At 47.0% G+C, this 15,353-nt stretch overlaps 2 protein-coding genes across 2 annotated transcripts in view; one reads left to right on the top strand and one right to left on the bottom strand.

Annotated features, from left to right (window-relative positions):
* Ubap2 (ubiquitin associated protein 2) overlaps window positions 1-3,362 on the top strand; it is an 84,850-nt gene extending 81,488 nt beyond the window's left edge. The window contains exons 23-29 of the mRNA XM_052176266.1: window positions 854-932; window positions 1,130-1,335; window positions 1,633-1,732; window positions 1,821-1,928; window positions 2,002-2,066; window positions 2,149-2,340; window positions 2,429-3,362. Coding sequence (XP_052032226.1) covers window positions 854-932; window positions 1,130-1,335; window positions 1,633-1,732; window positions 1,821-1,928; window positions 2,002-2,066; window positions 2,149-2,340; window positions 2,429-2,524 — 846 coding nt within the window. The 3' untranslated portion in view covers window positions 2,525-3,362. The remainder of the gene's footprint in view (window positions 1-853; window positions 933-1,129; window positions 1,336-1,632; window positions 1,733-1,820; window positions 1,929-2,001; window positions 2,067-2,148; window positions 2,341-2,428) is intronic.
* Window positions 3,363-5,976: 2,614 nt separating this feature from the next.
* Window positions 5,977-15,353, bottom strand: part of Ube2r2 (ubiquitin conjugating enzyme E2 R2) — a 54,601-nt gene continuing 45,224 nt past the window's right edge. The window contains exons 3-5 of the mRNA XM_052176265.1: window positions 13,207-13,304; window positions 8,308-8,442; window positions 5,977-6,984 (exon numbers count right to left, since the gene is read on the bottom strand). Of these exons, the coding sequence (XP_052032225.1) occupies window positions 6,765-6,984; window positions 8,308-8,442; window positions 13,207-13,304 (453 nt within the window). The 3' untranslated portion in view covers window positions 5,977-6,764. The remainder of the gene's footprint in view (window positions 6,985-8,307; window positions 8,443-13,206; window positions 13,305-15,353) is intronic.

Genomic DNA, 15,353 nt, shown 5'->3' with positions numbered 1-15,353 from the left:
AGCTTGAATTTTTTCTTGGGTCCCGTTTAGCCTTCCTTTGAGGTTGCACTGCCGCCTTAGGATTTCCTCATCTGTGAAGGGCCCCTCCCTTCTGGGCCGCATTCCCACCAGTCTCCTGGGTCTCCAACTAGTTCCTGCAAGTTCCTTGTCATTGGGCTAGTTCTTGTGCCTCTTAGAATTCTGGCTGCGGAGTCCATGCTTTCCTGGAGTTTGCCTAGACGTGCAGCCTGAGGGATGTGAGTGCCATTCCCAGCCGACGTTCTTGTCTGGCTTGACTCAGCTCGGAGCCCACGGCTCTAGTGCTGAGGGCCAGGGCAGGGCTGCGTCGTCCAGAGTGCAGCTTTCAGGGCCTGTGTTTGCACACTGGCTGCCGCCGAACTCCCTGCCATTCAGGTCTGTTGCTGGAGACATGAGTTGGCAGAGGCTAGACTACTTAGGACCTAGACCTTATGCCTGCCTAGCCTTGCTTTCTGCCCCTCTTTAAGTCTCCTAAGCTTGATCTCTTACCTTTCCCATGGCTGTTCATTTAGTCTCACACGGTAAGGACCAGGGAGGGTGGTTTGGCCCATAGCATTTACCAAGTCTCCGTAAGTGCATGAAGAGACCTGTGAGACTGGCTGTGTCTGGTTCAGGCAGTAGGGGTCAGCAGTCTGCCTACATGTTGTTGGCTAAAGCAGAGGTTTGAGCCACACATGCCCAGGGTACTGTCATATATACATGCAGCTCTCTGCATAGCTACCAGTTCTGGGAGTGTGGCGGCACCCAGAGTGGGCATCCGTCTTCTGCCGGCTGGCTCTGCTCTGTGGGAATGGGGTGAGACCATTGCTCAGTGAGTCTCCTTGGTCTTTCCTAGGATTACTATGGAATTCCCTTTGCAGCACCCACAGCTCTTGCCAGCCGAGATGGGAATCTAGCTAATAATCCATATTCAGGTTAGTTGGCTCAGTGGGCGAGAGTTGGGAGGTGATGGGCTGGCCTGTCTAGCCACCGGAGAGGCCAGACAGTGGCTGAGGAGGGCCAAGGTAGTTTTTGAAGGTGTGAGGATTTGAGCTGGCAGTTTGATCTGTTCCTGTTTGTAACACCCAGCCTGGCCTTTCCTCTGGTAATACAAGGCTCAGTGTTCTTCTAGGTGACATCACAAAGTTTGGCCGAGGAGACTCTGCATCCCCTGCACCTCCAACGACACCAGCTCAGGCACAGCAGAGCCAGTCTCAGACCCACCATTCGGCCCAGCAGCCCTTCTTGAATCCTGCTCTGCCACCTGGCTACAGCTATACCGGCCTCCCCTACTACACAGGCGTGCCCAGTGCCTTCCAGTATGGGCCCACTATGTTTGTGAGTGTTTCTGCAAATCGGTTCTGGGCTACAGGTTCCTCAAAGGTTGAAACTTTGGGTGTGTTTTCCTGCATCTATCAGCAACAGATGAGTGTAGCCACCAGCCCATTTACATCCAGCCTTCGGGTCAGGGGTCGGACTCCATCTCCCACCTCCTCTAGATTCAGCATGTATTGCACTTAGGAAACAAACTAATGGTTCTCTTGGTCTGACTTAGTTTTGCCCGATGCTCAAGCCAAGACCTATCTCCTCTTTGCCTTATTCTTGCACTCAGACGGCACCTGTTTGTCCAAGCAGGTCCCTCCAGCCTCAGCCAAGCAGCACGGTGTGGCCCTCAGCACTCCCCCGACCCCTTTCCAGCAGGCCAGTGGCTATGGGCAGCACACTTACAGCACTGGTAAGGACCACACCACGCCCAGTCCTGAGGGGCACATGCTTGGACAGACCTGCTTAGCCCTCATGTCTCTTGTGCCCTGCTGTCCTAGGTTATGACGATTTGACCCAGGGGACAGCAGCAGGAGACTACACCAAGGGTGGCTATGGTGGATCATCTCAGGCACCAAACAAGTCGACTGGTTCTGGGCCTGGCAAAGGTAGTGTCAAGTCTTCTCCAAGACTGTAACCTGGAGTAGTTGTGTCCTGTCTGACAATTGTTTTTCTTCCTAGGAGTATCAGTATCTTCAGGCACTGGCTTACCTGATATGACTGGTTCTGTCTATAACAAGTCACAGGTGAGGTGGCACAGAGGTGGGCACAGGTAGGTCGGGGAAGAGTGCAGTTCAACCTGACCTCATTGCCATCTTTATCCTGCAGACTTTTGACAAGCAGGGATTTCACGCAGGGACTCCTCCACCATTCAGCCTGCCCTCTGCCTTGGGCTCCACTGGGCCCCTGGCCCCTGGCGCGGCCCCTGGCTATGCGCCTGCCCCGTTCCTGCACATCATGCCGGCCCACCAGCAGCCTCACTCCCAGCTGCTGCACCACCACCTACAGCAGGATGCCCCGGTGAGTGCAGCGATGGAGGTGGCCTCCCCACTTTGGACCTTGGGTTTTGTTCCAGCCTTTTATAGCCTTTTCTCTTCTTCCTCCTCAGAGTGGCTCTGGTCAGCGCAGCCAGCCCAGCTCCTTGCAGCCCAAGTCTCAAGCCTCCAAACCCACCTATGGCAACTCTCCATACTGGACAAACTAGACCCCGGAAAGGAGAGGGTGGGCTCTTGGGCAGGGCACACTCTGGGCAGGAGAGAACACATGGAGCACATTTCTGGGAGCCTGGTGCCCTTCCTAGAATTCTGAGACATGACTGTCAGCTGAGCCTCTGTGGGAAGCCTGCCTCCCAGACCCACTGTTGTATGTAATGTATTTATGTATGTATTTGTAAATGTGATAAAAGCCTGGAGGAGCTGGGCTGTGGCTCTGGGGAGCATAGAGTGTGCTCTCCCGGTCTGGACACCCTGACTAGAGCCAAGTAGGCCCCACCCCAATCCTCTGCCTTCAGACCTTCCGTGTGGCCCCAGCCCAGTGGGCTGCTGGGTGTGCCTCTGAAGGACTGGTGGTTTGGGACCGGGTCAGTACCAATGAAGAATCACGACTTATTCCCTGTGAACCATTATGTTTTTCCCTCTGTAATTACTTCATACTTGTTTTTGGAAAACTGTTCCTTTTGTCATTTGTCACGGTCCACCGTCCAACAAATCTTAATCTGGAAATAGAAATGACCCCTGCCCAGCATAAGCCTGGTGCCTGTATGTCTTCGCACAGCAGGGGCTTCTGCTTTGGGTCTGGTCCTACTCTGGGGACTTGTCTTTTCTGACCAACCATTTAAAAAAAAATCTGAACTAGGTCTCAGAGATGTTCAGCCAGTCAGCTCCCTTATAAAGAAATCAAAAACCTGCTTCCATCTCAGTGAAAGCCCGTCTCCAAAAAAAAAAAAAAAAAAGGCTCCTCTATACCAGTTGTCCTGAACGAGGTGGACAACTGTTTCAGGGTTTTCTCTCGCCCAAACTCCACCTAATAAAATTCTGAGAGCATTCTGGGTCTCTTTGTTTTGGCTAAGGCAGATGGCTTGGGAGAGGCACTACCTCACAGGGATAGTCACTTCAACTGCTGTTTCCTTCCTCCTTCGGGGCCTAAGCTGTGCCTGGTCAAGTTCATGTGCCTTGTCTGGCCACCTTTATATGGCCCAGAGAACAGGAGTGCCAGGACAGTGCTGTCCAACTGGCTAGTCTGGAGAGAAGCCGAGCGAGAGTGAGCGAGCGAGCGAGCTGCCAGGCCTATCCCCCGCTGACAGTCACCTATCCCACCACTGCCTATGACTGTTGGTTAAGTCAGAGGTTGGGGTAGGCAGGAACCAGTACCCCAGCCCCTGGCTCTACTGTTTCAGACCGGCTAATGAGGAAAGAGGAGTGTACCCTACTGAGAATGCTGTAGGTGGGCTCCTTAAGTACACAGGGGATTCCTGGGTTTAGACTGGCCATGTCTACATGTGGATCCCTCTTTTAAAAGCAGATTTTTGATTAATGGTCTCAAGTTTGGGGGAGGTTTGGGGATCATGACATGCAACACTGATAGTAGTCAAGCCATCAGACACACAAAACTTTTGGCCCATAGTTGAAAAGAGAAGCATCTAACTGAAAGGGCCTCCTGGTGTCGTCCCTGCTCCCTCCTCTGCGTTCGTCAATGTGTGCAGACTGCTCTTGACTATAACACAAGGTGAACACAACTGTTGGCCCAAGGTGGGAAGACCCTTCAGGCAAGTTAAAAGTGTCCTTGCCCTTAACACTATCTGAAAAGTATAGCTTGAAGGTATTTTCTAAGAAAAGATCAGTGGAGCCCAGAGAGTGGTTTTAACTTTTTAGCAGAGACCTGAGAATTATAAAGGTGACGAGATGCATTTTTTTTTAACAAGGGGATGGAGCAATGCAGGTATTTTTTTATTTCACATTTTTATTAGACAGATGGGCAGAAAGACAAACCACTAAAGGGGAAGCCAACAAAATGCATCAGATAAACTTTCATAAGTTAAACTGAAAACCAATCTACAGTTTTAACTAAGAAAACTATTAAAGTCAGGATGTCCGCTGGTTTCAGTTGAAATTGCATCTGAATCTTTTCAGTAAATGTAAACCTTGTTGATCAAGGTTCGGGAGAGGGCAATTCCCCTTCCAATGGACAGGATCAAACATTAGGGACCGGCAAATAGTGGCCAGGAGAGGAGGGTTAAGGGATTACAAAAGTAGTGTAACTAATAGAATTCTGGAATGGTAAGAGAAAGCAGGGTACCGAGAGGAGCAACAATGGAATCATGATAAAGGGCATTCATTCATTCATTCATTCAATGAGGCCTTAATTAGATCCGAGAGGAATCCTGTTCTCACACCAAGTAAACAGCACACCTCTGCTTAAAGTTTCTACGTGCACCCAGGAACTATCTACTCCCAAAAGGAAACATTAATGCACTCAAGACTTTTCCCACAGGACAGGTTTTCAAGGACCTAAGTCTGGGCCAGCATCTGGCCCACCAAAGGCTGAGGTCCACGTGCACTTTCCTCTCTGGCTCCGGGAGTCAACATGCACCACAGGCCAGCAGGGCACCTCCACAGTGCCTCAGTGCCCAGCATGCCTGGACTTAGGTGCTTTAGCATCAAAAGGCCCAAAGAGTAAGACCAAACACCTGCTATGAACTTTGAGGGCGGGGCGCTGGGGAAGGAAGATCAGAGAGGATTTGGCTGTAGATCTGCAGGCTATCTGGGAGCCACAAACTGGAAGCATCTCTTTACTGTGTTCCTGAATCGGGAGACTCAGGTACAGCCCTGGCCCTGTTGAGATAAATTTACTAAACATTCTCATTTAATAACAGACAGAACTTTTGAAGCCAGGGAGCTGCTGAGAAATAGCATTCCTTCAGGGGTGTGAAGAGAGGATGAAAACCCTGAGATTGGAAAGGAAAGGGAACTATGGTGTGGAAGGAGGAAGTATAGTTGTAGTCTAGTTAACAAGAGGATCCATCAGTCCTTCCTGGTTCCCACCTGCCCTTTGGTTCTTTCTGAGCTGCGATCTGAGGCTGGCACACAAGAATCTTAACCCCTATCCTTCTTGAAGTCTGGTTAGTTTGCTAAACAAAACGCTCTCAAATCTGGGCTGAAGTGCTGGAGCTCAGTCTTGCAGGGTGTGACTGACACCTGGGAAACAGTGCCTCTAGTCAGCTGCCATGGAAGCAGGCCAGGGAAGGAAGCCCCACAAACCCATTCCTGCTCGAAAGGAGAAAAAGTCCAGATCATAGCCACGGAGGAAAACAACCAGTCCTAAGTTGCTTTGCACACATCCACAATTATCGCTACCAAGATAAGCAGCTCAAGAAAAAACAAAATCTTAGCACATGCACCTAGGACTAATACTGAGTGAGTGATTAAAGGTGGCTACTTAAATAGAAACCTCTCATGAGTACCTAGGATGCACCTTCTCCCGTCAGCAGCCACCAGCTCCTCACACTTCCCCTCAGAGGCATCAACCAACACTGGGATAGTTCTTTACTTCCGTGTTTTCAGAACTAGAAATCCACACACACTAACCTCCCCCGACCCCACTTTCTGGTGGAAAAATAGTTACCCTACCTTTAAAATAAAATAAATAGCAACCAAGTGCTCAGTTCTATGTAAAGTATGAATATTTATTTCAGGCTTTAGATCCCAATCAATTCCAAAAAACAAAATCTGGTATCTCCTCAGAGTAGCTGCAGCCTCCATGTGGGATGGTGTCAGAGGCAGCACATTTCATCAGACTTAGCAAGAGTAAGTCCCTGATGCCCACTGCAGCCCAGCCTTAGGAAGGAAAAGAAACAAAACTCACCACCACGGGGCTGAACAATGCACACGCACTATGTAAAGGAGCAGCTAAACCTTGGCAAATTGGCTTTTTTTTTTTTTTAACGTTTGTTTTGTGGACTTTTTTTTTTTTTTTTTTTAGGTTTTGTTGGTTTTTTTTTTTCTTTTTTACCATTTTCTTTTGCTACCCAATATATGCAGCACTTGTGGCCTCCCAGTGAGCTCCCAGCTTTAAACACAATGTCTTGAACAGACTAATTAATTCTTCAAGAATCTAAAAACAGACAAAGGTGTTTTGCTGTGAACATTCTGCAGAGATGAGGTGAGGTGGGAGTTTGAGGGGTGGTGGCTGTTTTTAAAAAAGAATCAATACAGTGATGGAAGGGAAAGAACGCAAGACTTCAGACACTCTGTGGAGGGACCGTCCTCTCCAGTAAGGTCCATAAGAAGGAGCAGACTGAGATCCGAAGGGGACTCAGCGGGGCGCTTGCTTCCCCACCACGCCCGCCCCATGAGTGAGCGTTTGCTGAGTGGCCACTGTAGATCCCCACTTGCTCCCTCCCTTTGGCCTGAGACGTCAGGGCAGTACAGGGGCACTGAAGGAACACGTCACGACTCCTCATTTCCAGAATCATCATCATCATAACAGTCGGCATCTTCTTCCTCCTCATCTTCATCATCAATGTCGTCGTCATATAAGTCGTCATAAAGCAAATCTGAGCTGTTGTCATTGGAAGGCACTTTAGTTTTGATGCAGTATTCTGCCAGGGTTGTGGGGACCTTCACTCCATCCTTCTCTGCTTCAGCTTTAGTGGCTGAGACCTGTTTCCTGGACAGAGGATAGATAACACAGGAACAGTTTACAGAGGTCTCTGTGAGAGGCTTCACCTCTCATCCTCCAGCCCTTGTTTCCTTACTGCTGGGATTATTCGGGAAAGCCATCGTACTCGGATTAAGGCGCTGTTCTGAAGACAGTCTTATAACTGAGCATAATCAAGATTCCCTGTCACTAACATTTCACCCTCCACATAGAACAGATTCTAAATCATACCACGGCTCTACCATCAGGTACCTTCGTGTCATAGGGTCTGTGCTCTAACACTCCAGCCTTGTTGAGGCGAGATCTCTGTGGTTTGCTGCTGCTGCAGAGATGAGGTTAGCTAGCCCAAAGGCCTGTCTTGGGCTCCCTCCTCTTGCTAAGGGTTGGGGATTACAGAGGCATATATGTACTACTGGCTTTCTATATGTGGGTTCTGAATGCTTTTTAAGAGTGGCTTCAAGTCTGCAGGGGTGCTGGGGAACAAACGTCATCTTTTTAGTGCCTTCAATACATGAAGCTGGTTACTCTGTCCGATTCTCTTCCTGTCATCTGCTAGGTTCCCCCCAGGTCACCAAATCTCCCTGTTTGAGGTGGTAGAGGCAGAATGCCAGGCAGGAGCTTCGGGCAGAGCCACAGCCTGCATATAATCCTCCTCACACCTACTGCCTGCCCCATCACAATGCACCTTGCCTTCCTGAGTCCTTCCTGTTATCCTGTGCTGCTCAGCAGGTAACAGCTCTGCGACAAAACGTTCCCTGTGTAAAACTTTCTTGCCAAAGTACCAAAGCCATTGAGATAGGGGGGTGTAAGACTGGAGAAACTGAAAACCTAAGAATGCAGCTTTGCTGAAGCTTCAGTCTGCTGCCAGCCTTGCACACTGATCCCTTTCTAGCTACTGTAGCTTCTATAGGTCTCTACACTTTACACTAACTAAACCTTCACTCCTTTATAAGAGCCATTCACCTACCTCAGCAGCTGACCACTAAAACCAAGCAGGGCACAGGGACATGCACTGTAATCCTAGGGCTTGGGAGGCAGAGGCTGGATCTCTGTGTTTATTCTGGATCTAATCTTGTTTTAAACTGCACTTCCCCCCCCCCCCCCCCATATACACAAGACAAACAGCCAAAACAAACCCACAAAGTATGCAATCCTGTGCAGTGAGTTCTTTGTATTTTTTATTGTTTTGTTTCTGTTTGGGGTTCTCTTTCAATAGCTAAATTTATTAGGTTACTACTCCATAAATATAATTAAGAAATTGTTTTAAAGTAAAAAGATTATTGAAGTTTGAATTTAATCCTTTAGTTCCAGAATGCATATGGTCTGCCTTACCTAATGATCTCAGCATATTCCTTGTCTTTGCCTTTGCTGTCCCTCCATTTCCTGAACATGACTGAAGCGTCCACATTGGCTGGAGAAAAGGTGTTGGGCTCATTAAGCAGTGAGATTACACTTAACAGGATAGTCCTGGAAAGGGGAGACGAAGCACTGTTAACACCACATCCACAATGGCCCCAAGTACAGGTTTTAGGAAATTACAGTCAGTTTTTAAGCTTTTTTCCCTTAAAATGTTTCTGATACAAATTTGAAGACATAATATTTGATGTCTTATGAAAAATGGATTAGGGGCTGGAGAGATGGCTCAGTGGTTAAGAGCACTGACTGCTCTTCCAGAGGTCCTGAGTCAAATCCCAGCGACCACATGGTGGCTCACAGCCATCTGTACTGGGATCCAGTGCCCTCCTCTGGGGTGTCTGAAGACAGCCGCAGTGTACTCACATATAAGAAATAAATCTTTGGGCCACAGTAAGAAGGAAAAACAAAACAAACAAATGGATTCTGCAATTTTGTTTTTTAGGGGCTGGTGAGATGGCCCAGCAGGTAAGGTGCTTGCCACCAAGCCTGAAAATCTGAGTTTGATCACTGAGATGAAAAGGACAGAGGAAAACTCCCACCAAAGGGCTTTATACTTCCACTTACAGGCCACGACACTTAAATATACCCAGTGTCATTTTTTAAAGATTTTAAAGATTTATTTGTTTGTTTGCTTGTTTGTTGTTATGTAGCTGTCTTCAGACACACCAGAAGAGGGCATCAGATCCCATTACAGATGGTTGTGAGCCACCATATGGTTGCTGAGAATTAAACTCATGACCTTTGGAGCCCCATAAATGTCTTTTTTTTTTAATTAAAAAAAAATTTTTTTTTCACTGTGTCTTAGGCCAAGTCAGGCAGAGCCTCCATGCTGGACCAGAGGCTGGAAAACTCCAGCCCCAAACTCTGGTGGAGACCCCCCAGCTCAACACAGGCCACAAATAATGGAAACCAAGAAACAAAATACTCATCCAACAAAGCCAAACTCATAAATCAAATGGTGCTGTTCTAAATAGATTTCTACTTGTACAAGAATGCTAATAGATCCCTATCTATCATACTGTACAAAACTCAAGTCTAAGTGGATCAAAGACTTCAACATAAAGCCAGATACACTGAACCTGACAGAAGAGAAAGTGGGAATAGCCTGGCTCAGAAGACAACTTCCTGGACAGAAATCAGTAGTGTAGGCTTTGAGATCAACACTCTCAATAGGACAAAATGGCAGTCCACAAAATAGAAAAGATTTTCACTAACTCCACATCCAACATAGGGCCAATATCCAAAATCTATAAAGAACTCAAGAAACTAGGTATCAACAAACCATATTTATCCAATTATGGAATACAGATGTAAACAGAATTCTCAAATGGCTAAGAAGCCCTTAAATGTCCCAACATCCTTAGCCATCAGGGAAATGCAAATCAAAATGACCCTGAGATTCCATCTTATACCTGTCAAAAGGGCCAAGATCAAAAACCCAAGTGACAGCTCATGCTGGCGAGGATATGGAGCAAGGGAACACTCCTCCATTGCTGGTGGGAGCGTAAACCTGTGCAACACTTTGGAAATCAATATGGTAGTTCCTCAGAAAACTGGGAATAGATCTACCTCAAGACCCAGCTATACCACTTTTGGGGCTCCATCCTACCACAAGGACACTTGCTCCACTATGTTCATAGTAAAATTATTCATAATAGCCAGAAGCCTGAAACGACCTAAATGTCTGTGAATGGAGGAACAGATAAAGAATGTGTGCTGTATTTAGACAATGGAGTACTACTCAGCTGTCAAGAAAATGATCTCAGTTGTCAAGAAAATGACATCATGAAATTTGCAGGAAATGAATGGAACTAGAGAAGATCATCCAAGTGAGGCGGCCCAGACCCAGCAAGACAAGCATGGAATGTGCTCTAAGTAGCCATGAACATTAGGGGAAACGCACTGCACCTACAGACCCAGAGAGGCTAGCCAAGTAACACGCCGGGCTCTAGAGGGGATGCATGGAGCAACCTGGGAGGGAAAAATAGAACAGATTTCGCCAGTGAGGGAGGGAAATAGATGGGGGGGGGGGAGCATAGAAGGAGAACAAGGAGAGATTGCTGGGACTGGAGAGCATTTGGAGGTGATGTGGAAACCTAGAATAGTGGGAACTCCCTGGAACCCACAAGGGTGACCCCAGTGAAGACTCCTAGCAGTGGAGGACACAGAGGAGGACACAGAGCCTGAACCAGACATCTTGTGTAACCAAGGCTTCCAGTGGTGGGCCTGAGACAACAACCCAGCCACAAAACCTTCAACCTACAATTTGTTTTTCCTGGTAAGGGTGGCACAGAACTTTTGGGAGTGGCCAACCAATGACTGGTCTTCTTTGAGGTCCACCCCACAGGAGGAAGCCCATGCCTGACACTGCCTGGACAGCCCAGAGACCTGATAGGAAAACAAAACAAGTAATGGATTCCTAATGGGATCCTTCTCCACTCAGATCCACGCCTCACCTGACTGCCATCAAAGAGGCTCCTTGGCGGCTGATGGGAGCGATGAAGAGGATCACAGCTAAATATTAAGAGCCTGGGTTGGAGGTCTCTGTCAGGTTCCTCCCCTCGGGAGCCCCATGGAAGTGTGGGAGAAGGAACTATGGGAGCAAGAGGGGTCAGAGACACCAGGGGAACATGGCTCATAGAATCAACTAAGCAGGGCTCACGGAGGCTAAGAGACTGGAGTGACAATCACAAGCCTGTATGTGTCTGCTGGGTCCTCTGCATATGTTATGGCTATGCAGCTTGGAGTTCTTGTGGGTTTCCTGACAGTGGGAGTCAGGTAACTCTGACTCTCTGGCCTGCTCTTGGGACCGTATTCCTCCTATTGGTTTGGTGTGAGAGTTTGTGCCTCGTCTTCTTATAGCTTGTTATCCGCTCATGTCTTTGGGAGGCCTGGTCTTTTCTGAGGAGACAGAGGTGTGTGTGCGTGTGTGTGTGTGTGTGTGTGTGTGTGTGAGAGAGAGAGAGAGAGAGAGAGAGAGAGAGAGAGAGAGAGAGAGAGAGAGAATGAATTACAAAAAGGAAATTCTTAAATATGTTCTGGGGCTAAAGAGATGATTCTAGTTCAGAGCATTTACTGTTAGCACAGAAACTTGTAGATGGGATTTGTAGGTTTAATATAACCTGGTTCTTTTGCCAGAAGTAAACTCCACACAGTGCTGCTATCACTGACAGTAGCTTATATTCTACCCTGACTCTGCTAATTAGAAGGGATTCTTTGAAAAGGCAGACAGTAATACCCAGGTAAAATGTCCTCATTATATGTTTCAACATGAAAAAGATATTTAAAGAAGACACCAGGGAAAGAATCCAGTTCTAACTGGGAGAGCAGGGCAACACATGGCAAAATATAGTAGTTTAAATGGTGGACATATTATATATAGTGTCTCTTTATGCTGCTAAAGCAACTGTATCATTTTAACAGTTCCTACAGCACAATGTGGCAATTGTTGTTGATGTATTCCTAGGACATAATGCAAAAACAAGGATTCCTTGGTTAAATGCACAAAAGTACTGAGTTTAAAAATTAAGACTGAAAGGCCAGTCTGGTCTACATAGTAAGTTCTAGGATAGCCAGAGCTATGTAGCAAGACCCTGGTCTTACTGTATAGCGCTGGGTACACAGGTATTATATATACCAAGATGACCTCAAACTCAGCGGGATCCAGCTGCCCCTACCTCCAGAGCACTGGGTTAAAGGTGTGTGCCACCACACTGTCCAAAAAGTATATTTGTTACTTCATCAACTACCATAACTAGTAGGGTAGCTTAAGTTCCTCAAAACCACCCAGGTGGGGCTGGCAAATTTGGTGAGCAAAAAAGGAACTTGCTACCTGATGAACAAAACTGGGTTCTTGGGATCCATATGATGGAAAGAGAGAACTGATTTCCATAGTTCTGGTATACATGCCACTCCCACATCCATCCATCCATCCATCCATCCATCCATCCATCCATCCATCCATGTGTGTCTATATGTATATTCCATATATATATATATATATATATGGAATAAAAATTAAACTATTTAAACACAAAAGTTAAGGGATCTAATGAGGAATCATTTAGACATAAGAGGAAGAAGTAGACAGGGAAGTCAGAGTCCCAACCACCATGCTCAGGGAGCCAACACTTCAAAATGATGCAGATGCATGTGTCAGTCAACCAAGAACCACCTACATTCGACCATCAGGTCCAATGCTGTGCACCTGCTGTCAGCACTGCTGCAGACATGCCCCCATACCCTCCAATAAACCCAAGCTATCACGGCCTGTTCTTTCTCCTATTCCCACTTATTCCCCCACTTATTCTCCAATAACTCTGTTGTGTGTGGTCTGTGGTGTGAATTTTGCAGCATTCCTTAGCCCACACCAGGTTACACTTTCACTCCAAAACTCTTTCAGCACACCCTCATGCTCCAGCCAGAGAGAAAGCTATCAAAGGAAAGATTCTATTCACAGGCTCAAATAGAAGGAGACACACCAGACACATCCAAAAGAAGATTCAAGGAGCAGGTATCTGTACTCAGTGCGCATTTGGGAGGTTGAGGTAAGAGGTTTGAACCCAGGAATTTGAGGCAGGTCTCAAAATAGCCACGTTGGTGGTGACACATACCTTTAATCCCAGCACTGAGGAGGAAGAGGCAGGTGGATCTCTGTGAGTTCGAGGCCAACCTGGTCCACAAATGGAGTTCCAGAATAGCCACAGGGCTACACAAAGAAACCTTGTTTCAAAAAATGAACCGACTAACTATCCGAAGAGTAAAGGAAAGCACTACACAGGACACAGGGAGTGACCATCATAGCTGACAGCTTACCTAACGTTCTGCGTAGGATTCCACCTTTCAGAGGGCAGCTCTCCACTCTGTGGGTCGTCTACAGGCGGGTGAAGAATTGAAATGCATACATCTCCATTCTACAAGACAATCAGACAACATTCAGTAAATATTGAAGAAACTGATGTAAGCAATGTGTGACCACACATCTGCAACCCCAGTCCTCAGGCTGAGGCCGAAGGGTCGAGTATGAGGCCCAGCTGGCCTACACTAGGTCTCAAAACAAATACATCTCTCTCTCTCTCTCTCTCTCACACACACACACACACACACACACACACACACACACACACAGAGCCAGGAATGATAATACATGCCTTTAACCCCAGCACTTGGTAGATGAGTTTGAGGCCAGCCTCGGCTATACAGTAAATCCCAAACGAGCTAGGACTACATAGTAACAACCTGACTTTAATAAAACAAAAACAAAACCCAAAAATGTGATAAAAGTAGGCACATCATTTGTTGTTTAAAATTTTTTGAACAATTTTTAACAATAAATTTTTTATTAAAAATTCTTCATGTTCAGATTCTAAGTTGAAGAAGAATTAAATATTTTAAGCTTTTATTTGGACTGGGTACAGTGGCACGTCAGCCCTGAAGGAGAAAAGAGGCCGGAGGTCACTCCAAGCTTGAGATAGCCTGATCTACCGAGTTCCGGGCCAACTACGGCTATTCATCAAACAAAATAAGACTAGTCTTGGCCAGACTCCGAGATGTCTGTCCTGTCTGTCGCACCATCTTTCTGAAACAGAAAAAACAAACAAGCATGGTAACTCCTAAACACACGGTACAAACTGACTGCTGCAGTCATCATCATCTGCATAATGCATAAACACTTAAGATCTAATCTAACGCACACTCAGATTACTTCAAACACACAGGGAGGTATATAATGTACATATACTCAATAGAAAATAATAGGGTAAGTAAAATAAGAGTCATTTGTTACTTTTCTCCCCCTACCTTCCTTTTTCCTGTTGTTATTTTGTTTCTCTGTGCAGCCCAGGCTGCACTGCGATTCTGTAGACCAGGCTGAGCTCAAGCACGGCAGAGCTCCACCTGCCCCTGCTTCTTGAGTGCTGCGATAAACTTGTGTCCCACTGCCCGGTAAGTTATTTGTGGAGTGCAGGGGAGCTCCTGGTGACAAGGCTTCCAGAGCTCGTTGTCTCCCCAGGCAATGACAGCTCTTGTGTGACAGATGCTCTCTGACAACTGAGTACTTCTCACACATCTTTATTTCTCTGGATAGGATCTTACATAGTTTTGGGGTGGGTTGGGGTCTGAGATGTTATGGGTGCCTCATCTACATGTGGAGAGCTTGGGGGCGCTGCCCCTACATGACTGACAGCCACAATTCTCATTATGGTGGCTGTGGCTGCGTGACAGGGGCCTGGTGCTAGGAGAACACTAAGTTCCTATTCCAACCATCCATCCCTTCTGGGTCCCGGGGCTTCAGATACAGCTCAACCTTACCAGGCTTCCTCTTACAACCCATGCACCCCCTGCCTTGGCCCAGCAAGGAAATCTTTAAAAAGTAAAATAATATGGAGATATGGCTTTGACTTAGGACCCAAGTTCAGTTCTCAGCACCCACATCATGCAGCTCCAGTGGGTCTCACCCCATTGTCTTCTGTAGACCCTCACACACAGGTTCTCTCTCTCTCTCTCTCTCTCTCTCTCTCACACACACACACACACACACACACACACACACACACACACGCACACACACACGCACACACACACACACAGAGAGAGAAACAATTAAATTTTCATTTTATATGTTCTACCTTCATGAACATCTGTTTACTTCATGTGTGCAGTGCCCACAGAGGCTATAAACGGGTGTAGAAGTTACACACAGCTGGTTGTGAGCTTCTGTGTAGGTGCTGAGAATTGAATTCAGGTCATCAGGAAGAGCAGTACATGTTAACTGCTGAAGATCTCTCCAGCTCCAGAAAGTATAAACAAGCAAGCAGATAACCAGACCACCTTTTGTACCAGGTCAGCAGCCTGAGGTGGAGTTCTCTAAGTTCTCATAAGGAAGCTACTGTGCTGCTTTATTAAGAGGACATACTGCCTGTCAAGCTGCACCCAGGTATCTACAGTTACGCCCCCAAACTGGT

The sequence above is a fragment of the Apodemus sylvaticus genome, chromosome 3 (assembly GCF_947179515.1).
Source record: "Apodemus sylvaticus chromosome 3, mApoSyl1.1, whole genome shotgun sequence".
Classification (NCBI taxonomy): Eukaryota; Metazoa; Chordata; class Mammalia; order Rodentia; family Muridae; genus Apodemus; species Apodemus sylvaticus.
This window is presented reverse-complemented; position numbering and strand designations above follow the sequence as displayed.